This window comes from Aspergillus wentii, assembly GCF_001890725.1.
Source record: "Aspergillus wentii DTO 134E9 unplaced genomic scaffold ASPWEscaffold_2, whole genome shotgun sequence".
Classification (NCBI taxonomy): Eukaryota; Fungi; Ascomycota; class Eurotiomycetes; order Eurotiales; family Aspergillaceae; genus Aspergillus; species Aspergillus wentii.
Window position 1 is genome coordinate 3,374,883 of NW_024467833.1, and position 21,911 is coordinate 3,396,793.

At 49.1% G+C, this 21,911-nt stretch overlaps 9 protein-coding genes across 9 annotated transcripts; 4 read left to right on the forward strand and 5 right to left on the reverse strand.

Moving 5' to 3' along the window:
• Positions 1 to 410: 410 nt before the first annotated feature.
• ASPWEDRAFT_105239 (putative PHD transcription factor) lies at positions 411 to 3,132 on the forward strand (the record flags this gene model as incomplete). Its single annotated transcript, XM_040827708.1, has 2 exons — positions 411 to 1,977; positions 2,033 to 3,132. The coding sequence occupies 2 exons, from the start codon at positions 411 to 413 to the stop codon at positions 3,130 to 3,132; spliced, it is 2,667 nt and encodes an 888-aa protein (XP_040693010.1).
• A 327-nt stretch (positions 3,133 to 3,459) lies between these two features.
• ASPWEDRAFT_105880 (uncharacterized protein) lies at positions 3,460 to 4,626 on the reverse strand (the record flags this gene model as incomplete). Its single annotated transcript, XM_040827765.1, has 2 exons — positions 3,460 to 4,224; positions 4,330 to 4,626. The coding sequence occupies 2 exons, from the start codon at positions 4,624 to 4,626 to the stop codon at positions 3,460 to 3,462; spliced, it is 1,062 nt and encodes a 353-aa protein (XP_040693011.1).
• Positions 4,627 to 4,874: 248 nt separating this feature from the next.
• On the reverse strand, positions 4,875 to 6,306 carry ASPWEDRAFT_37097 (F-box domain protein). The gene has a single exon (XM_040834606.1). The coding sequence runs from the start codon at positions 6,132 to 6,134 to the stop codon at positions 5,013 to 5,015; it is 1,122 nt and encodes a 373-aa protein (XP_040693012.1). The 5' UTR covers positions 6,135 to 6,306; the 3' UTR covers positions 4,875 to 5,012.
• Positions 6,307 to 6,908: 602 nt separating this feature from the next.
• ASPWEDRAFT_369058 (cobalamin-independent methionine synthase II family protein) lies at positions 6,909 to 8,603 on the forward strand. Its single transcript, XM_040834572.1, has 4 exons — positions 6,909 to 7,032; positions 7,087 to 7,318; positions 7,371 to 7,787; positions 7,836 to 8,603. The coding sequence occupies exons 2-4, from the start codon at positions 7,102 to 7,104 to the stop codon at positions 8,405 to 8,407; spliced, it is 1,206 nt and encodes a 401-aa protein (XP_040693013.1). The 5' UTR covers positions 6,909 to 7,032; positions 7,087 to 7,101; the 3' UTR covers positions 8,408 to 8,603.
• A 195-nt stretch (positions 8,604 to 8,798) lies between these two features.
• ASPWEDRAFT_49352 (putative 3-hydroxyacyl-CoA dehydrogenase) lies at positions 8,799 to 10,024 on the forward strand (the record flags this gene model as incomplete). The annotated part of the gene is made up of 4 exons (XM_040837269.1): positions 8,799 to 9,131; positions 9,184 to 9,429; positions 9,475 to 9,668; positions 9,937 to 10,024. 4 exons carry the CDS (start codon positions 8,799 to 8,801, stop codon positions 10,022 to 10,024), a joined length of 861 nt encoding a protein of 286 aa, XP_040693014.1.
• A 1,233-nt stretch (positions 10,025 to 11,257) lies between these two features.
• On the reverse strand, positions 11,258 to 12,040 carry ASPWEDRAFT_103428 (uncharacterized protein; the record flags this gene model as incomplete). Its single annotated transcript, XM_040827558.1, has 4 exons — positions 11,258 to 11,460; positions 11,517 to 11,663; positions 11,725 to 11,883; positions 11,947 to 12,040. The coding sequence occupies 4 exons, from the start codon at positions 12,038 to 12,040 to the stop codon at positions 11,258 to 11,260; spliced, it is 603 nt and encodes a 200-aa protein (XP_040693015.1).
• Positions 12,041 to 13,080: 1,040 nt separating this feature from the next.
• On the forward strand, positions 13,081 to 15,418 carry ccg9 (putative trehalose synthase (Ccg-9); the record flags this gene model as incomplete). The annotated part of the gene is made up of 6 exons (XM_040827635.1): positions 13,081 to 13,185; positions 13,235 to 13,632; positions 13,684 to 13,959; positions 14,021 to 14,485; positions 14,542 to 14,651; positions 14,703 to 15,418. 6 exons carry the CDS (start codon positions 13,081 to 13,083, stop codon positions 15,416 to 15,418), a joined length of 2,070 nt encoding a protein of 689 aa, XP_040693016.1.
• On the reverse strand, positions 15,417 to 16,412 carry ASPWEDRAFT_128632 (dynactin subunit 5). Its single transcript, XM_040829242.1, has 2 exons — positions 16,274 to 16,412; positions 15,417 to 16,206 (listed from the first exon to the last, which is right to left on the reverse strand). The coding sequence occupies exons 1-2, from the start codon at positions 16,310 to 16,312 to the stop codon at positions 15,634 to 15,636; spliced, it is 612 nt and encodes a 203-aa protein (XP_040693017.1). The 5' UTR covers positions 16,313 to 16,412; the 3' UTR covers positions 15,417 to 15,633.
• A 350-nt stretch (positions 16,413 to 16,762) lies between these two features.
• Positions 16,763 to 20,752, reverse strand: ASPWEDRAFT_103777 (peroxidase/cytochrome P450 family protein; the record flags this gene model as incomplete). The annotated part of the gene is made up of 11 exons (XM_040827593.1): positions 16,763 to 17,104; positions 17,175 to 17,414; positions 17,474 to 17,885; positions 17,939 to 18,429; positions 18,483 to 18,826; positions 18,883 to 19,213; positions 19,271 to 19,361; positions 19,420 to 19,566; positions 19,630 to 20,076; positions 20,138 to 20,235; positions 20,324 to 20,752. The coding sequence occupies 11 exons, from the start codon at positions 20,750 to 20,752 to the stop codon at positions 16,763 to 16,765; spliced, it is 3,372 nt and encodes a 1,123-aa protein (XP_040693018.1).
• Between the last annotated feature and the right edge of the window lie 1,159 nt (positions 20,753 to 21,911).

Consider the following 21,911-nt stretch of genomic DNA (forward strand, 5'->3'; position numbering starts at 1 on the left):
GTAATTATCGGAATCAATTGCTTCATCACAAAAAGCAGGTGTTGGCTGATATCCAGGCAATAGGGATCAAGTCGGTCTCGCAGCCACCTCCGAACTCTGTCGCCGGTCGCCGGAGCAGGTCGAACCAAACAGTTGAACAAGTGTTCTTGACCTGCCTGACCTTTCGCATCAAATCGTGAACGGCCTGCTATCCTTTCCTGCTGCTTTCTATTATATACCCTTTTCCCATCCGCTGGGTGTCCATAATGCCTCTGCTCTCGACAAAGCCCACATTCACCACCTAGGTTCCAAGGCCTTTCGCTCTTATCCTATTTTCGCATACCTGTCGCGATTTGATATCTCCGGCTTGAAAAGTCCGGAACAACTTATAGATATAGCGAACTTTACAATAAGGCTCAATGTCTGCTGATATGGGTGTGCCTGTTGCTCCCAGCCAGGTTAATGGCTCCGCAGGCCCCGCTGATGGCCAAAGAGCACCTACGAACCCGTACGAAACAAATCCCGATTTGATACCAAAAGACGATCCATATCTCAGCCGTAGTGCCTATTACGGCCGATATGCGCCCCATGACGATGACTTCAAACCCCGCTATGATCAATGGCACCAATCCGACCCCGAAGCAACTTCGTATTGGGAGGATTCTGTGAAAAGGTTATGGACCCCAGAAAATGCGTTAAATCTGCCGGGTGCTCGGGAGGCTTACGCTGCTGGCAGCGCTATTATCAGAGTTGACAGTGAACCTGCCGATGGTGCGGAAGAGAAATATTCGTGCATCAATGCAAACGAGCTATTCTCAGCAAGGAAAGCAGAACAAACCCTTAAAGAGATCGGAATAGCTGTGCCGGTGATATACTTTTATGGGACGGTTGAAGGAAAAAATGTCACTGTGGAGTCTCGAATCCCCGGTGTCTCTCTGGAGGTTGCCTGGAGATACCTGACAACCGAGCAAATCAACTCGATAAAGAAACAATGTCACCATGTCGTGCAACGCCTGGGATCCCTCGAGCCCGCCCCAGATAGCCCTTCTTACGTTCGAAGTGAACTCAATTCACAACCCCAGCCCGATATTCAATCCCACGAGAAGGAAATACTATTTGGCGAAAAACGAGAGGCTGAGAATCTATGCCTGGTTCATAATGATATGGTTCGGTCCAACATCATTCTCAAAGATGACCAGATCGTGGGAATCCTTGGTTGGAGACAAAGCGGGTTTTTTGGCCTCGAAAGGGCCAAAAAGGTGCATAAACAAATTAGAATCCCTGAACCAACTTTCATAAATGGTCTTGGAGAGAATGCGGATAATTCACAGAATTGGACCGATCTTTATGACAACGTTTCTACTCCATCGGGACCAGAAGTCAAGACCGAGCCATTGGGCTTGCCTTTAGAGGAATATCCTCTTAATGACGACACGGAGGTAAAGTCTGCCGTGACTCAACTTGATGGCACAGATATCCCCGAGGAACACCCCACCCCAAAGAAAATTTCAAACCTGAAGCATGGACTGGCATCAAGAGCATCATCTTCAGACCGGTCATCACCAGCAAATTCCACAAAACCTGCTTCATCAAGCAGAAAATCGGTCTCCGGCGCTACAAAAAAAGGGACGGCGAGAAAGCCTCCAGCCAAAAAGCGCAAGATTAACGACCAAGATGGCGACAGTGTTGATGGACGCCGCTCAAATACCCCTTCTTCCGTCCGCGGTGGCAAGGGCAGCAAATCAAAAAAACACAGTTCTACATCTGCATCTGTAGCGGGATCCCCGGCTCCTGAAAACAAGAGTAAAGGGAGTAAGGATAACGCTGGCGATGAGGATGAGGATGACGACGATGAAGACGGTGGAATATTCTGTATCTGCCGTCGGCCTGATAATCACACTTGGATGATTGGCTGTGATGGCGGGTGTGAAGACTGGTTCCATGGGAAGTGTGTCAATATCGATCGAAGAGACGCGGATCTGATCGACAAGTATATTTGTAAGTTTCAAATAACCACCGTGGTCACTGAAGCATTCGGCTAACATCTCACTAGGCCCTCATTGCAAAGAGCAAGGCAAGGGATGGACTACATGGAAGCCGATGTGTCGGCTGGCTGGATGTCGTAAACCAGCTCGCGTTGTGAGACCGAATCCTAGCAAGTACTGCTCCGATGAACACGGCCGAGAGTTTATGCTTCGCAAGATCCAACACTTTAACTTGGGGCCTATGGCTTCTCGAAAGCCAACCCCTGTCGGCCGGACACCAGGAAGCGCTGAGCTTGATCCCACCGATGGATCCCGTGCAGCAAACACACCCGCTTCGAATAATGCCGACGAAGCCGACACCCCAAGCGGAGACCACGACAGGCTACCTGACGATATTGGCAGTAGAGGTGGCGTCCTCACTGCTGGCGATCTCAAGGCTGTAATAATGGAGGTGTCTTCAACCGAGGAGTTTCGCCGACTTGGCGAGCGCATTATCTCTCCTCCACCCGAGGAACCTGAGGAGAGCGAAAATGCCGAGACAGAAACAAAGACCAAGGGCAATAAGAAGCTTGGCCTAGACATTGATGCCAAGGGCCTGACATACTCTGCTGACGAGGCGTCGAAGATCGAGAAACTACGGAAGCAGCGTGACGAGCTGCTCCATCGCAAGGACATGCTTGCGGCTCGCGATGCATTCTTGCCCCTTGTACGCCAACGGTCGAAGAGCATCCTGGAGCGGTTCAAGCAGAACGACCCGAAAGGCGGATGGAAAGATATATGCGGGTTTGACTCTCGACTGGCATGGTCGGATGAAGAATTCGACGAATGGAGACTTTCTGAAGTTGGAGCGAAAGCGCTCAAAGAAGGAACACCAGAGCTTCTGGCTACGAGCTATCCCCACTCCGAACCGACTGATGCCGATGGCGATACAGCCATGAACGGCGACAAGGCGGATGAAGAGGACGATTTGACTCGCGGGGTCTGTACCAAGAAACGGTGTGAAAGACACAAGCAGTGGGTCAAGGTCCATCAACAAGAGAACCAATTTGAGCGGGACACGGTAGAGGCAGACCTCACCAAATGCGAGGAAGAAGCGCAAATAGTCGTGGAGAGAGCGGTTCTCCGGATGTGGGCCGAAAAAGACAATGCTCATGTCGGTGGGAATTGAAGTTGAATCTATTGATACCCCCTTTTTTTGCAGGAAAAGGACAAATAAAAGAAACAAAGCAACGGATTCTAAAATGGAGTTAGAGTTAGTATTCTTGATTGGTTGGGGTCGTGAGGTTTTTTCTATTCTACAGTGTTGCATAAGACCTGGGTTGATGGCGTCTTTTGAGGATAATGTAAATTATAATAGCCCGTGACTGGAAAGAAAAATGCATGGAAATTAAGCATCTCGGTAGATATCCTGATTGCAGGTATTCAGATAGTCGCTGCTGATATTTTCGTAGATATAATGCAAATAGACCAGGCGCATGGTAGGTAGGATCCTGGTTTATGCCTCTTTCTGCCAGATGCACCATTTTCCCACTCCATCACCTACTCTATCTTTAATTACCTCTGCGATCTGTTTTGTTTTCACAGTAGACAGTAGGATATGCGTGTCGATTCCCTGTTCCAACGTCCTCATCAGTAGACTCGGAAAGAGCGGCGTCCCAGTCGCGCCGAATATAGAATAGATACCATCATCGCGCATCTGATGGCCGCTAGTATCTTCGCCTTGGGATTTTAACTGCTGCCGGTTTTGGCCACCTGTAGAGTCACCAGAAAAGGGCGAAGCCACCGTACCAATCCCACTAGTGTTGACCAGCATCACAGAGAGAAAAGAGGCATGCATACGGGACAGCTGCGTCAGCGTTCGCAGAGCGGTCGTTAAGACGGCAGTTCCTCTAACTGGATTCGAAGCACGAATGACGCTCTCAGCGAGCGTGTCGAGTCCGGCAATGATTAATACGACCGGGTTCGTTTTATCGGGAACCTGAGTTTGTTCTGCGCGGGTTTTATGCAGAATATCTGAGATCTCGCTGATAGCCTGCACGGCGGCAGTTAGATCGAAGACGGGGAGTAGTTGGACGGAATCGAGACGTTTGATTGCCTCTTCGCGAGATAGGGTTTGTTGGTGAGTAGGGGATAGTAGAGAGGCAAGAAGCTTTTGTGGAGAGAAAGCATCAAAGTTGGCAGGGTGGATTATGAATGTATTGGATTTAGATGTCGATGGAGAGCCGTTGCGTATATTTTTTGTGAGGAGGTGAAGAGGAAGCTAGAAAGACGAGAAGGTTAGCAATGAAGGAGTCTACGCAATAGATGATATGGCAGAGCATATAGTTTGCTCCAGTTCATATCAACCAACGTAGAAACCAGACACAAGAAAGCTGACCTGTCCTATATACCCAACGCCGTCATCACCCTGGGCATTTTTTCTAAGCCTGGAAAAGCCAATTACAGTCCCAGTGCGGAAGATCGTATTCGACGAACACTGGGTTCCTCTTTCAATATCATCTTTCAGATTCCAATCTACTCGATTGGTGTCGTTTGGCAGTGCGGAATCTGATTCAGCATCGAAATGCTCGTTTCCCGAGTTTGATGCTGGTTGGGAAAGAAGTGAATGTGCTAGAATTGGCACAGCAGGCTCTGAGGCGGAGAAATTGGCAATTGAAGACATTTTTAGAGGGGATTGTTATGAGAGCTCGTTCTTGGCTGGTGTTGTTCTGGCATCTCTGGGGTTATTCAGAATGCAGCTAGTGAGCCTAGGAGTTCTGCTCAAAAGACCATGATGATAGAAATTGAAATAGTGATCAAATTGATCTCATGTTGAATTGATAGATGTTGGTAAGATTGTGAGTCTCAGTCGTTGTTGGGTGAAGTGAAGTCGAAGTGCTCGCTCCACGTGCCGCCTTAGTCCATCGCCATCTGACTGATAAATAGGTAGCTACCATGGGAATATGTGTGCGACATTATTTAAACATGCAAGACTATCCTTGTATTTTATTATGACATAGATATTAAATTATTAGACATGAGTGTATTTAAACAGCATCTACCGCGAGTTCATTCGGAATGCAGACCGAGGCCCTGTCTCAATTTCCTGGTCCAAGTGCCAGAACCATCATGGGCCCATTCATTTGCATTGAGAACATCTCCTAGGATAGAAGACAATTCAGGCCTAAGGGGGTCGAATAGATAGTCATAGGCCTGGAATTTCCTCAGAGAGCCTTTTTGACCTAGATCCCGGACGGAGTGCGCGATGAGCGAATACGCTGTAGCCAACTCCATCCAAGGATCACTCGGATCCATGGACCCCCGTTGTTCTGCCTCGATGACCCTGTCGTTTTGACAGGGTGCCAGCTGGACACTGAAAGATTGAAGACTTGTCATCAGGCTTAGCGTGTCCAACACCAGCTTCACATGATTATAGAATGGGAATACGGCAGTGTAGCAAAACGTTGTCAGGCTCGTGAGTGAGAGTGACTGGGGTAAGTTCTCCGGATGGGTCTGGATTGAAGCCAGCGAACCCCACTTGTTAAACACAGAAGGGACCTGAAAAAGGAAGTACTCATAGTGATTATACGCGCGGAGAGACGAGGCTTCATTGAACAGCATTGATTTCCAAGTGCGAGTCGATAGGATACTTGACTGAGATTCGAGTTGAGGGGATTGCATATGATTGTGCCGTCGCTCCTGTTCCAAGTACAGAGTTTGCAGCGGAATTTCAAAGGCCCAGCTATGTCCACTCATGAATTCGGTTCCCAGCGCTGCGCCGATGAACAAGGGCGGCGCAATAACGGTTATATGCAACGGATCCAGATGGCAGAGAACACGACGCCACCAAAACGGTTCCTCTCGACTGTCGGGCGAATAATCGCTTCCTTTCACCACAAGCGACGTAACATATCGAGCCAGATCCAATTGCGTTATAAAGGAGAGAAACTTGTTCTCATCCTCGACGTTGAAGCAGGCATGCGAGAACAGCTGGGGGCGCACCAGCTCCAGCAAACGCGACGAGACTCGGGAGAGGTTTTTCAGGTATCGAGTGTGAGATTTGACGATCCGAAAGCTAGGGGGCTGGTGCAGCTGGCCAGAGGAGGGGTGATTGGATGAGAGATAGGAAATTATATGGTCTAGGAGTTCATTGGGGAGAAGTTCGAGAGTCGATTGTTGTTGGAGGGACATGATTGAGGCACCTGGAGCAGATCAGTGCTTCGTGGTAGCTTTACATGACGGGGATTCCGCATTGTATAGAAGATGCAGTGAGAAGGATAGTATTCCTCAAGTTGACAGTATCAACCACATCTTGCATTGATTCCAGCGATGGTGACGGTGATGATGACGATGGCAAGTGAAGTCGTCTCGGGAAGAGAAAGACACAGAAGTGCCGTTGCGCGGGGCTGTCGAGGCGCTACTCCACCCGATCGCTGCTTTTTCAGCAATTGGTAAGCTGGGTGTTTTTATTCCCATTATACTGATAATTATTGAAGAAGAAGTTGGTGATGCAAATACAGAGTGCAGAATAAGAATTACCGATTATATTTTTAAATATATAAATATATATACGTTCATTGCTGCAGATATATCCAGCTGGTTGAGGCTCATCGTGATGTGCTCTATAGCATCGGCAAAACCCCAGAAGTGGAGAAGTGCTTCAAAATTCAGAATCACTGCTTCTTCTCCGCATTGACATTGATTCTGACATGGACTGAATACGACAACCCCGCCGCATTGACGCAGTGTTTCTCGTTGCATTGATATTTTCTTGAGATGACATTCTCCCGAGACGAAGCAAAGTGTCAGGGTGATGATATATCATCCTAGTTGAAGCTCCACATCCAAAACTTGCCACGAGATGCCATGAACAGCGAATTCGGCACCAAGATGTGGAGAGAACCTCCAGAAGGTGGGGCACAACGCAGTGGAAGTCGGCGATGGGACAAAAAATAGTCAAACAGCTGGATGGTTGTTGGTCGAGCTCGCTTGCAGCCTTGTAGCCTTGCTGGTCGAAGGCTTTCTCTGCCCCTCATCCCCTTTCTGTCTTGTCTTTTCTCCTTCTTCAACCCATCCTCTCTCACTTCAGGTATCTCAATCGCATCCAGCCCCACGTATTGAGGACCAAGCTTATACCTCTTAGTGAATCATTATCATCATGGCTCAACTTCACCGCAACCCCCCTTTTCGCGCTGAGCACCTTGGCTCGCTTCTCCGAACGGATGAGCTCCTGAAGACCAAGACCGCTTATGAGAAGGGCGAGGCTCCCGAGTCGGCTCTGGTTGACATTGAGAACAAGGACATCAACGAGATCGTTGAAACTCAGAAGAAGCTCGGCTTCCCCGGTGCTTCCGATGGTGAATACCGCAGACACAGTAAGGACAAGCAATGATCGAATGAGAAAGAATGAAGACTGATCCGTACCAGTGTTCTGGGGTAGCTTCTTCCCCGGTCTCGAGGGATTCGAGGAGATCGCCAACGTTGACATTGACTACTTCCGTCTGTACGCCCCCGATGTCGCTGCGTTCATTGAAGAGGGCCACAAGCCCGGTGAATCGGTGCTCTGCACAGGCAAGATCAAGCACGTTGGCAGCACATACGTCGACCAGTTCAAGTACCTGGCCAGCCGTGTCGCCCCCGAGGAGGTCAAGAACCTGAAGATCACTCTCGCTGCTCCTAACTGGTACCACTTGCGGTACAAGGAGGGCAAGGCCTACCCCTCTGATGTGTACAGCTCCGATGACGAGTACTTTGGGGACATCGCCAAGGCTTACCAGGCTGAACTGCAGATCCTGTACGACGCCGGCTGCAGGAACGTTCAGTTTGACGACCCCAACCTTGCCTGTAGGTTTTCCATCTCTTTGGATAAGATAAGAGGCTAACTGATGCTAGACTTCTGCTCTGACAAGATGCTTGACGGCTGGAAGAATGACCCTCTGAACAAGTACACTCCCCAGGAGCTGTTCGACAAGTACGTCAAGCAGTACAACGACCTTCTGTCCAACCGCCCCGCCGATTTGCATGTCGGTGTGCACATCTGCCGTGGCAACTTTGTCGGCAGCCGTCACTTCTCCGAGGGTGGCTATGACCTGATCGCCACCAAGCTTTTCAAGGAGCTCAACTGCGACACCTACTACCTCGAGTACGACACCCCTCGCGCTGGAGGCTTTGAGCCCCTCAAGGAGCTTCCTCCCCACAAGAACGTCATCCTGGGTGTGGTGACCAGCAAGTTCCCTCAGCTCGAGGACAAGGAGGAGATGAAGAAGCGCGTGTACGACGCCGCCAAGTTCATTGCCGAAGGCAACAACATCAGCGTTGAGCAGGCACTCAACCAGGTCGGTGTCAGCCCCCAGTGCGGTTTCGCCAGTCACCGTGAGGGCAACGCCATTGACCACGATGGTATGATCGCCAAGCTCAAGCTTGTCAGGGACATTGCCAACGACATCTGGCCTGGTCAGTTGTAAATTAATCAAAGTAAATAAATGAGGAGACCAGGATGGGGTGTACTGTTATATAGCACAGCGAGCGGTTTTTGTCCCTGTCGACTTTCAACAATGCGACGAATGTGGACGACTGTTATGAAAATTATGAAATATATATGAGTTTCTAAATATTTGAGCTGGAATACGTTTATATATACGTATGATCAGCGAGTACCTTGTGGATGCTGATTCATAGTCTTAGTCAAGTGGGATGAATATACAATATCTTATCCCGATCATCTCCAATAACTTCATCTAATCTTACAATACAACCGCCTTAGCACGATGCCAATTTTCCTTCACTTGCCAGTCCATCCCTTGCCGTAGATGGATGATAATTATTCAATGATTGCTATACATCTACAGCAGAAGAATGTACGGCCAGAATGTGTCAATCTTACGGTTATTGAAGACACTGGAATCCCTGGTGCAGTTCTGCTCCGAAAACGGCGCCTGTGTCTGCTTTGGCGACATAGCATTCGATCAAGGCGAGAATGTAGCAGAGAAATGCTGCAGCTCCAATCCATCTACAACTCCCCAGGCACTATTTCACCAAACTGACGTGACAGACTATCATTCCGTGCTGGGATTGTTTGATACTGCATTCAAGACCTACGGAAGAATCGACCATGCAGTGGCTGGGGCAGGAATACTGGACAACGGCAACGGGTTTGATCCAGAATTGACACTCGAGTCATTCCGCGAGGTGTGTAACAATATCCTTACAGAAAGATAGAGACTGATCTAGGATTCTCCAGCCCCCTAGTCAAAAAGTCCTAGATGTAAACCTGATAGGATGCCTGTATACAGCACGCATCGCCAGTGTCTATCCTCGACAGAATCAACCCGACGGCGCAGACCGATCAATCCTGCTGATTTCATCCTCGTGTGGATTCAAAGAAGCCGCCGGGTTCTTCTTCTACCAAGCGTCCGAACATGGAGTGCTGGGTGTTATGCGGGCCCTACGTGGATACATCCCATTGCCTTCCAGACACAATACCCGTGTCAATGCAATCTGTCCATAGGTAACAGCAACATCCATAGCTGAGACCATCCACGGCGCATGGATCAAGGCTGACCCCCCCATCAACACCTCTCTGGACGTGACTTGGGTCACAGCCGGCGTACTAACAGATAGCAGTCTCAATGGCAAGGCCATGTACGTTGAGGGAGGTCGTGCGTGGGAGATGGAAGAGAATCTGGATCGTCTTGAACCACAATGGCTTGGTGAAGGACCGTCTAGGTCACTGGCAAAGGGCCAAGAGTTTCTAACTGGTACCGTTTATCTGTCATACTGGTGCATCCTGATGCTCATCTTGCTACGTCTCGTTCGGAATACAGTGGATAGGATATTCAAGAATATAATCTCAATTCACTACTCCTGCTCTAGCAACCTCACATCTATGCCATCCTGCAACGCATCGATCTACTCAGCAGGCCCAATAATGTTGGACTCCTTAATAGCAGACCGCTTGTGCGTGTGCAAGTTTTCAATCTATAACCCACGTTAGATTCGCCATTCCATTTTGTCTGTTATTCCAACTAACCTCATATCGGGGCTCGTCTTCAGAAGCAGCAACATTGCGGCCTGTCAACTGAGTCGGCGAAGTGCTGACCTCGCGAATGACACCGGTACTCTCCGAAGTCTTGGACTCGGGGCCTGGATATCTAGCATGAGCAAGAGGAAATTGAAGTGAAGTTATAAGCGTAAGATGAGACATACCTCCGACAGGCTTGTAGCGGACGCTTTCTCCTTGTCTGTATGCGGCGGGCATTTTAAGAAAAATTAATTTGATATAAGATATCTGATAGATTAAAAAATTAAGTAGGCTTGTTTGCTTATAGACAGTGTAGATAGATATCAATCCAATCGAAAAAGAATCGAAAACAAGGCAATCGTTCCTGGCTCGATTGGCACTCTATTTATGTTCTTCAGTGGCCAATCTTTTTACCTTTTCCGTCAGATTGACATGGCACATTAAAGTGTTATGGATGGGATGTTTTGATTCGAGGGAACTTGATGCCTTGTTTTTCTTTTTCTTTTTTTCTGTTCTGTTTGCCTCTCGTACCTGTATGCCGTGTGGCGTTTATCTCATCTGGACTTTGAGCGCTAACTATCGACGTAATTCTGACGGTTGATGAGATTATCGGACGATTGGGTTGGAATTCAACCGTGGCTCTGGAATACATCATTGTGGTAGATGACTATACATCGGAGGTTAGTCCGTGGACTGGAGCGTCAAGATTATGTCAAGTTGATTATTATTAGTATTATCTAGATACAGGATGGTTCTTGGTATTAGGAAAGAACTGAGCGTGCGATTCAAGAAGCTTTTTTTGGTCGCTGTACATAGTTTGTGTGAAGAAAGAACCGTGATAGAGTAACAGTAAATGAGATATCCGAGTAAAAGAGATTCGAGTAAAGAGAAAGGCATTTGTAGATATGTGCTGATCCATGTTTCCTTCTATTGGAATATTTCTAGACGAAATGAGAACAGACGATAGACAATAAGAGAAAAAGGAAAAAGAAATCAAGTCAAAGCAAGGGTGAGAAAGAGAAAGAGAGTATTAATTATAGGGTCCTCATATATGACCCGGAGGAAAACAGAGGGGGATATCATCGAAAGATAAGAACAGAAGGAAAATTAGCATGCGCATGAAGAGAACTGCAAACGAAAAGTCCAAATGCTGCGTCGTCTGTCATCAAAAACGGACATGAAGCGAAAGTAATTAGCGGCCGGTGGATACGGAAGAGTATGTTGGTACACGAGGCTACTTTCTGGTCGTGCCTCTGGTATTACGGGTTCGAAGGCATGAGCGGGTGAGATGCGATTATTTCGCCGGCTGGGTCTTGACGTTGTTGGAAAGCCAGGCCTGTGTTGTTAGATGTTGTTTTGAACTTTGGATGAGAAGACAACTTACGAGTCCTTCGAAAATACCAGTACCCTCAGTAGCAACACTAGGAGCCACATACCAGAGCTTGTCCTTCAATTTTGTGAGCTGCAGCGCGTTGGTAACCTCCTCGGGGCTCAGATCTGTGAAGCTGGTCAGTCGATGAATTCCCCCTGATAGCTGATGTGGGGATACGCACGGCCTCCGATATCCTGCTTGTTCGCAAACACCAGCAAAAGTGCATCCTTCATTTCGCGATCATTGATGATCTTGTGCAGTTCAGAGCGAGCCTCCTCCATGCGGGCCGTGTCGCTAGAATCAACGACGAAAATCAAGCCTTGGGTTCCTACACAGCCACAACGGTAAGCAACTACCCTTCAGAGCACCCTGAGTTCATCGAATCGTACCTGAGTAGTAGTGTCTCCATAGAGGTCGGATCTTGTCCTGACCACCGACATCCCAGACATTGAACTTGACATTCTTGTAAGTAACGCTCTCGACGTTAAATCCCACCGTGGGGATTGTGGTGACGTCTTGATTTGTGAGTTTCAACTTGTAGAGAATTGCTGGAGATGGACGTCAGTTTCTCCATTCTAGGTCGTTTCCCACGCGAACGCAGTGGAACTCACTGGTTTTTCCGGCAGCATCCAAACCCAGCATCAGAATCCGCATTTCCTTCGTGCCGAAAATCTTCCCCATTATCTTGGATACTTGGCCACCCATTTTGATTGGTTTTTTAACGACTCCTGAAGGGTCGCTGTCAAGGAAAGAGGTGTGATTGGACGCGGAGGGAAATGTTCTTGAGCCTCAATTGGAACAGAGACCGAAGAAAAGGCGTGGGAGAAAAATTGAAACGGGAAACAGGATCAATGGCTGCAGGTCCGCGTCAACAACATTAAACAGCCGGTCATTGCGCAGAAAGACGCAAGGTAAATGAGACCTACCGATGCGCGAGGCACGTTCGAGGGGGGAGTCAACCAGGCGACGAGGATGTGAGAGAGTCGAAAAGACAGATCAATCCGCCCTTTTTGCCAGCAGAACAGAACACGGAGTAATAAATTCTGATAATTTCAGGAACTGACCGACGATCCACACGAGGACCGCTGCTTTTCTCGCGAAACTCGAAGTGCAGAGGGGCGTAAAAGGGGCTGGTGATGACTCAGCACAGGGTCTCTCCCCTCCTCTCTCTCTATAACTAACAGCAACTGAACTATTTTTCTCCTCTTTTCCCCCGTGAAGAAGCCAAGCGGCGGTTGTTTCAAGTTGCAACACGATAGCTGCAGCGGTTTATTTGCCTGCTGGCTGTGGGAATTGATTTTATCTCGACGCTTGAGTTCCCCTCTTTCTGGCGGCTCGTTGCCCAAGTCAATTCGCGTGGGAAATTGACGAATGCTAGGATCTTCCACCATGTGGATCAAGACTCCGCACGGCATTGTCCATTACTCGGACGTATTATTAGTATTATCTATTATTTTGGTTTTCAAGTGATATACTCCGATTAAGTGGCCAGTGATGGACCAAGAGACTCAATGACACTGAAGTTCTCGAGACTCCCTTCAGGTTTTGCGTTCAATAAACAAATCGTTATCGCGGGTCGGGGCCATACGTCATGCACCATACCTGGTGAAGTCACTGCCTCCGTAAGAGTGGCCGTTTGCAAATCAATGGCCTTCAATAAAACATACCAGCTCGCTGGGTCTTTTCTTCCGTTCAAAATCATCAATACCTAATGGCTATAAAAGCATCACTACCTTAAGTGCAGTATGACTCGTGACTCTCAAGACTTTGGACGTAGGTCCTCGGAGTATCAGCAGCGTCGTCTATCTCACCAATTTCAGAAAAATGCATGGACTGGGCCTCCATCCGGGGTATGAATGACTGTAGCAAAGTCTGTTGTTTTGGTTCTAACTGTGCCAGACCATCTATGCCGGTGTCTCGGCCTCGTTCTCCGGAAACGCAGTGACAAGAATTGCCCTTGCCATTCGCGATACCACCTATCTCCTAGACTTTCTTGAGCGAGGCGACGGTGATGGAGGTGATCGGTTCACTCCCTCGGAGATGGTCGAATTCATTCTGCACCAATTGAAGAAGTTTAGTGAACAACATTTGGAAAAGTTCATGGGTTTGGCAATGCCACAGAGTGTGGCAGACAAGTGCCATGGCCTTTGCTCTCGCTTATGGGCAGAGCTTGATATCATCCCCTTGACTCTGCCAGAGGAAACAAAAAAGCAGGGGGACGAGTTCTCCCCCAGCGTTGGTTGGGAAACCAGAGACATCGACGAACAGGCAGAGTCCATGGGCCGAAAATGTGTCAGGTTCGATACCCATATTTCCTTTCTGTGGAACAGGTGCTAAGGGCTTCGCAGACTCTTTGGCCCGGACAATCTTCCTTTGCTTCAGGTTGGTCTCTTAGGCCAAGTAGAGGTGGACACCGGGTTTCATGTGCGCTTGACCAGTCTGAAAGACTTCCACAAGACAGTCAGCCACAAGACATGGTCAGCTGTGAACCATTATGCCACCGACCTCAAGAAACGAAATGTCAAGCTGGCGTTTTTCAGCGCTACTCCTCAGGGTGGAGGTGTGGCATTGATGAGGCATTCTATGGTCAGATTCTCTCACTCGCTGGAAACAGATGTCAGATGGTAAGTAGAGGTATCCCATATCACGCAACCCAGAGGACACTGCTAATTCTATGAGATATAGGTATGTACCCAAGCCGCGTCCGGGTATATTTCGTGTCACAAAGAATACCCACAACATCCTTCAGGGAGTGTCAAAACCGGAGGAGCGATTGAGCAAGGAGGACCGACAATTGGTCATGGATTGGATTAACGAGAATGCAAAGCGATACTGGTTGTGCCCAGGAGGGCCGCTACGGCCACCTTCAGAAGGAGGTGCAGATGTAGTAGTCATTGATGACCCGCAGATGCCTGCATTGATCCCAATTGCGAAAAAGCTTGCCCCCAATAGGCCGATTATCTTCCGCAGCCATATTCAAATTCGAAGTGACCTGGTTTCAAACTCGTCCAGCCCTCAAGCAGAAGTATGGCAGTGGCTCTGGGAATACATCAGTCAAGCAGAGCTTTTCATCAGTCACCCGGTGAGTGCATTTGTACCTCATAATGTACCACAAGATAAAGTGGGCTACGTGCCTGCATCAACGGATTGGTTCGTATTTTCGGTTGCCTTGCTGGAAAATTCATGCTTAACTGACATTCACTCAGGCTGGATGGCTTGAATAAAAACATGCGAGATTGGGACACCGCATTTTACGGTCGTGTATTCAATGGGTCCTGTAGGAACTCGGGTATGCCAACTATTGACTGGCCAGAAGGTGAGTGAGGAATGTTGTATTTTGTTCGGACTGTATCACTGACCCAACAAGATGAATACATTGTCCAAATTGCGCGCTTCGACCCTTCCAAAGGAATTCCCGCTGTTTTGGAATCGTATGAAAAGTTCCTTAACCGTCTCCTCACCTCGTCACCCGACATTAAGCCACCGAAGCTACTGATCTGTGGGCATGGCTCTATTGATGATCCAGACGGCTCTATAATATACGACAATGCAGTTGCTCATATCGAGCAGGATATCCCACAACTTCGCGAAAATATCTGTGTTATGCGAGTGCGGCCCTCAGACCAGGTGCTCAACGCGCTTCTTTCCAAGGCAAAGATTGTGCTGCAGCTCTCTACACGCGAAGGGTTCGAAGTCAAGGTTTCCGAGGCGATTCATAAGGGGAAACCCATCATTGCAACTAGAGCTGGTGGGATTCCACTGCAAATTGAAAACCACAAGAATGGCTTCTTGGTGGATGTAGGGGATACGGATGCTGTGGCCCAGCATCTTTACGATCTATGGACGAACAACGAGCTTTACCATAAGATGAGCAGTTATGCTATCAACAGTGTCAGTGATGAAGTTAGCACAGTGGGCAATATGTTGAATTGGCTCTATCTTACGTCGAAGCTATCCAAGGGAGAGAAAGTTACGCCCCACGGCTCCTGGATCAATGATATGGCTCGCGAGGAGGCGGGGCAAGCCTATACCAGCGATGAGAACCGACTGACGAGAGCGGTCGAAGTTCCACGAATGGGCTAAGTGCAAGGCATACCTATATTAAATTTGATGTGGATATACACAACCAGTGCCGTTGGAGTAGTGATAGTACATTATATGATATGATATACACACTTTTTTTTCTTTTTTTCAAATCATTATATGTCAGTCATGTACATAAACGCACAAATTGGGGTATAATAATAAGACCGCAAGCAAAAGAAAACAAAGACCCAAACAATAATACACAGTAATTTTCACCTCCCAACCAGCCGATATCTCTCTCTCGCCATCCCCCCTTCAGCCCCTTCAACCCCATACCCTTCTCCAACCTCTCCGACAATCCTCGCCGGTGCACCACCCACCACACACCAACTAGGCACCACCATCCCCGGCGGCACCACCGCCCCATCCAACACATACGCAAAATCCTTCAGAATCGCCATACTCCCAATCACCGCCTCCTTCCCAACATGCACATGGTTCCCCACCGTCGCCGCCTCCACCACCGCCCTCTCCCCGACAAAAACATGATCCCCGATCTTCAGCGGATAAAACGAGTGCACCCCCCGATGCAACCGCGACGGAGGCCGTAAGATCGCCTGCTTCGATATATAACTATACCGCCCCACCGTGATCGCGACAGAGGGCGTCCCGGCGGGCGGCGCTGCCGGTGCGTCGCTGCTACCGTCGTGTGTTGAGCTCGGGGCGGAGTACCGGTACAGGTCACCGCGGATGACGGCTTCAGCTTGGATGACGGTTTTGCCGCCTAGGATGATGTGTTGAGTTCCGTGGATATGAGATCGGCGGGAGATTTTGTTTCCTGTGTCCTGTGGTGTTTTGGTTAGTTGGGGTATTGAAGCATGGTTTGTTTGGGGTGCGTGTTGGTTTGCGTACTGTCTCGATGTATTCGCCTTTGGCGGCTTTGGGAGGCATTGTGACTCAAATTCGCCCGCTCAGCGAATAGTAAACCCGGTATCTCTTGGGCGGATGTTGTTCGACTGGAATTGAAGTGTAGAATGGGAGTGGAACGAGGATGACCAAAATAATGACGATCGTAAGCAACCAAACCAGTAGGCGGTGTAACAAGCGGAATCCGTCGTCTATTAAGGTAGATAGTAGATCTACATTTTACAGGGGTACATTGTTCTTCTCCATACGTGGGTATCTGTACAGATATTGTGTTCGAATTGAACATAAACTATCATTAAATTTGCTCGAGTTGGGTTCTATAATCGAAGAGCAATATACAAAATCAATAACTAGCAATATACAAAATCGGATATCTCAATAAAGTAACTTCGTAGTTCTTTTGCCCCAAAAAAATACCCCAAACCATTACAACTGTTCGATTATATCGTTTTTTTTCGTTTTCAACGCTCCATCTTACGAAGAGGTTGTGCGGCGCTTGGGTGCCGGGAGCTCACCATCGTAGTGAATCTTCAAGGTGGTTGGGAAGGGGAAGAAGCTGCTGTAGTCCTCGCGCAAGTAAACGGTGTGGCCATCAACACGGGGGATCTTCTTCAACTGTCCTTGAGGACCGGGGGCGCGGCGAAGGTTCTCCAAACGAGCAACGACACGAAGCATGGAGGCCAGAGCAATCAAGCTACCTTCCTTGCCCAGGCAGGCCTCGGCCCCCTGGTTGAAGTAGATGTACGAGTCCAGGGGTCGGTCGAGCTTCACCTCGTCGGGGTTAGGGAATATCTCTGGATCGTGGTTGGCCTTGGCCTGTTTGGTATGTTAGCCAAGATGAGCTTAAATAATTACCCCAGCCGGGGGGGGGAAGTGGGGCACATACAAAGCTGACAAAGACTCTGTCGCCAGGCTTGATGTGGATTTCACGACCGTCCTCGACCAGAGTCTGCTCAGTCTCGGCCTGGCGGTACGATCCGAAAGCACTGTTGATACGGATGGCCTCCAAGCAGTAGCGGATCAACTTCTCATCCGACTCCTTGCTCTCCTCCTTGGCAAGACGCTTGATCTCAGAGAGATGCTGCTTGCCAGATTCAGAGAGGTAGAAGTCGATGATTTCAGTGAACTGCGACAAAAAAACATTAGCCGTTAATCCGGATGGAGGACTCTGATGTGGATACTAACCTGGGCTTGGCTGGGAACCAACGCCCCGGCAGTGGGCATGACCTGGGACCAGGCAATCTCGGATGCACTGAGGCCGCTTTCCTGGAGGTTGCGGATCAGGTGTACACCATACTCCTGCAGTGCGTTCCGGTTGTCCTTTCCACCACCGAAAATTCCGGAGAGCAGACCGGAGGAGTTACCAGACTTGACATTAGTCTCGATGATCTGGGCCAACTGCTGGGCGACGGCATTGGTCGCGTGGCGCACGGGGAAGGACCGGGAGGGTTCGTTGTCAAAGAAGATGTGGATATAGATGGTGGCCATGATCATGAACATCTCATGTTCTGTGAAAACACCACGAGGGTTCTCCTTGGTCTTCAGGGGAAGGTTGAAGACCTTGGACGCGAAGTGAGCGTGTGCCAAGTTTCCAACACTGTGGTTGCCGTTAGTCTTCCGCAAAATTTCAAGAGCTGTTGAATCACTTACTCCCTAGTAATATCAACCTGCTTGATACCCGCAAGCTTGCCACTCTTCTCCTGGAGAAGTTGCAAGGTAATGTCTTCGAAGTACTCCTTGACAGTCTTGTTCCACTGTTCCTGGTCCACAGACTTGGCCGAATCTTCGGTCTGAGCATTTCCAATTTTGCCGAACAGAGATGCTTCTACATCAACTGGACGGAAGCTCTTCTGGTGCTCCGCGACCAACTTGGCGTTCTGGTGAGAAGCCAGGTTCACCTTGGGGGGTGTGTAGGTAGGACGGTCATAGGAGTAGTCCGACTCTCTGCCCAGATCCTTCATAATCTTCTGGTTCTCACTGGGGATTGTCATGGGGTAGTGAGCGTAGATCGAGTCGGCCTTAAAGTGGTTGGGGAATGCGCGCTGGGCAAGCTTGTAGAAGACACATCCCTGGTTGACGTTGAGGTCATAACGGACCTCGGAGTAACCCCAGTTGGTGAGATTCTTGGGGGTGTAATCAACCTGGAAAAGATGTTAGTTTGTGGTTCGGTGGTTGGTTAAACGGATCAACTCACAGTGTAGTGTCGGTCACCACGGACCAGAGCGACAGCATCGGACAAGACTGCACGAGAAACGGTGTAGGTAGGGGCAATTCCGACACCAGGAACCATGGGCTCCTTGGAATCTTCGGCAACGATACCGGGGTAGAGCTCCACGAAGTCGGGGTGCTCATACAGGTTGCTAAGGGCCTCCGCGACGTCGGGGTCGGAGTTGATTTCCAAAAAGGTCTCGTGAGGCTTCAAGCCGAAGAACTTACGGAACTCGTTAAGGGAGCCAACATTCCATCTACGAGCTTCAGAGATACCCAAAATCTCGACACATCGAAGAGCCTTGGGCACATTGCGAGCACCGAAGGAACCTATTACAACATGGTTAGTGCCCGTGGATTAGACGCAATGTTGGTTAGTGGCTTACTGGCAACATCCTCAACAGCATTGCACAGGAGATTGACGAGGTCGTCATCCTTAAAGGTTCCATCCTCCTGACGCTCCAGCTGGGCAAAGGTGCGCTTGGCAGGGTCCGGGCTCAGGTTCTTTTCATAACCAGCCAGGCCCATCAGGAGATCCTGCATCGAGAGCTCACTGGCAGGCTTGCCCAGAAGCTGATGGAAGATGTCCTCGGTCCACTTCTCATCATTGGCGCTAATCGCCGAGTGCCAGCGGTAGGCAAGGTTGAATTCGACAGAGCATTGGTTACCCAGTCCAGATGGGGTGGCGCCTTGCTTCTCCATTTGGGCACGAGGGTCCTGCAAGTTATCATTAGCCTTTGCACTTCGCGGAAAATTTCAATTTCGTTTATTTACCAAGCACCAAGTAGAGTTGGTACGGTTCAAGTTGACGATCGTACGCAGGTAATCGTACAAGGTGATGTTGATGTAAAGACCGCAAGTGATACTAAATCACCGTTAGAACTCCTGAAAGCATTAAATCGAGGCGGGAATGCGTCACATACAGTCGGCCAGTTTGGAAAAGATCCTCGTCATACTTGGCCCACAGCTTCTCAATGTCTTCTTCGGTCAAGCCCGGGCGGGGAGTTGGCTTGTTGAAACGGCCACCCTCGTTGATGGTCGCGAGCTCCTCAACGACATAGTTGTGGAATCTGTAATTTTGTTTTTTCGTCAGTTACCAATCATAACCAAAGCGCAGAAGACCGCAAACTAACCTGTTCAACATAACCAGCATCACACCGCAAGCTGGGGGCAGAGCCTGGAGTCGAGCCTCGGAGAAAGTATCAGGCTTCAACTTTCCATCCTTGTGTGTTCGAATCATGTCCTGCTGTTCCCTGACATCACCATACAAAATGGACAGATCAAGGTAGCTAGAAGTCTTGCTCATGTGCGGGTTCTTGTGGTCGGTCTGGAAAATGTCGTGGATGATCAGGGACGCCCAATCGAAGAAAACACTAGACACCTTGTTCGGGTGGGGAGTAAACTCCTCACGGGCGTAGATGCTGTCGAAAACCAAACCAGGGTCTGGCAAGCCACCGGGCTGGATGGTCAAGGGAGCAATCGAGCGACAGTATGGTGTGTTGGCTGCTCCCAACCACGGGAGGGTAGGGTTGTTGTTGGAACCATCCGCGGACCGGTAGGCAAATTCGTTGCCCATGTACCTGAGCTTATCTTAGCACAACGCAGCTCGGGGCAGCAAAGGCAAACTCATCGCGAACTTACGAGAGTGGAGGGTGGGGAAGGGAGCCCCAAAGTTCATCGAGGAAAGCATTGGTGAGTTCAACACGGTTCTTGGAAAATGAAGGAAGACCGCTAACGAGCTATAAATGGCAAGAAAATAGTCGTGTTAGTAACCTGGTCTCATCGCGAAATCGCAACCAACCACCAAGAGGAAATTGGGTGCTGTACCTGAATGATGCGCTCCATGAGCATAGTCTTGTCGTCAACCAGTTCGCCGCTTGCCTTGCTCTTGACGAGATCCTTCAGGGTGCTAGCATCCTTGAAGCCAAAAGTCTTCAAGTCCTGGAACAGGCCAGACGAGGAGTCATGGTCCGTGTAGGTGCCATCTCCGTTCTGGTTGGGAAGAGGGCGTCGCGAAGCGTGAAGTAATTGCGCATATCTCTCGAAGATAGAGGCGACTTCGGTTCTCTTCGCGCTGTTATCTTCCTCTGCGACAGGCTTGCGCTGTGTTGGCGACACCTTCGACTGACGTTTGCTCTGCTTGGGTGTGCCATTCTGCTTGGCCGCGCCATTCTGCTTCACTGCGCCATTCTCCTTGGGCTCCTGGTCGCGGTCACCCTTGTTCTTCTTGAAGTTGGTAGAGAATCTTCGCAACATTATGAATATACAAGATTATGAACAGTAAAAACACAAACAGAAAAAAAAGTGCAAAGATTAAGAAGCGCGGTGGCTAGATAAAAGAAGGGGGGAAGATCAGGGAAATTTCAAAACGGCCAGCAAATCTTGCCCTCGGACATACAGCGGTTAAAAAGAAACGAAAGGGCCCAAAGCTGAACGTGGGCTTACAAGAATCAGCTTTCAGCTTGGACAGTATCAGACCCGACGGTGGATCCTAGCTACCAAATCCCATCGATAGGAATGGTAATATCTTTAGGGGATTAATAATTTGCATCGCCTTCACAAGGGCCGTCCAAAACAAATGAAAACCTTCATAATAACAAGACACAAAGCTCCATACAAACAGAGTTAGACCCCGCGTGCTACCGAAGGAGGGATCGCCTACCCTTGGGCTTGGAAATAAGTGGATCTTGAAATCGACGAAATGGAAATGAAAATGACGATGTGAGATGTGACGATACGTAGTACCACCACACCCAACCAGTTGATGGGTACGGGCCATTATTGGGGGACCCCCAGCTCGATGCTGGGCCGAATGCACCGATGCAGGACGAACCTTGGGTGGCTGGGTCTCTATTTTGCAGTAGTGGATGGCACCAAAGAAATCGCTGGAGACGATCTGGAGCTCCTAGCAGTCTTAGGGTCGGTGTATCCTTGTTGTCAAGATCCTGCTATGGACGGTCCGTAGACGGCGGGGGCAGTACCCACTCCCAGAAGAAGAAAACTAAAAAGAAAAAAAAAAAACCCCCCGAGGCCAATCAGGGGGTGACAATTGGGTATGATCCCAAGACATCAAGATAGGTGGTTAGGTTGTGGCCAGCCACCATCACAATAACCCAGCCAATTTATGGGTGCTGGCCATGTAGACGTGTACAATGCAGAAATGCCCCGTACGTACTACTCGTATGATGGTTAGCGTAGAACTCTGGACGAAAAGTCGAAAAGATGGCGAAGATGATAAACATTGAAGCTGAAGGGATGTTCTCCACTTCGGTCCCAGATCGCTCAGAGCTGAACGACTGAGGGTACATCGTACGCGACTCGACCAGATTGGAAGGGAGATTCAGTGAGATAATGAGATATGCAATAATATTGTTACATTCACAATCCCGGGTTTTTTAACGATTAGCGAGGTGCG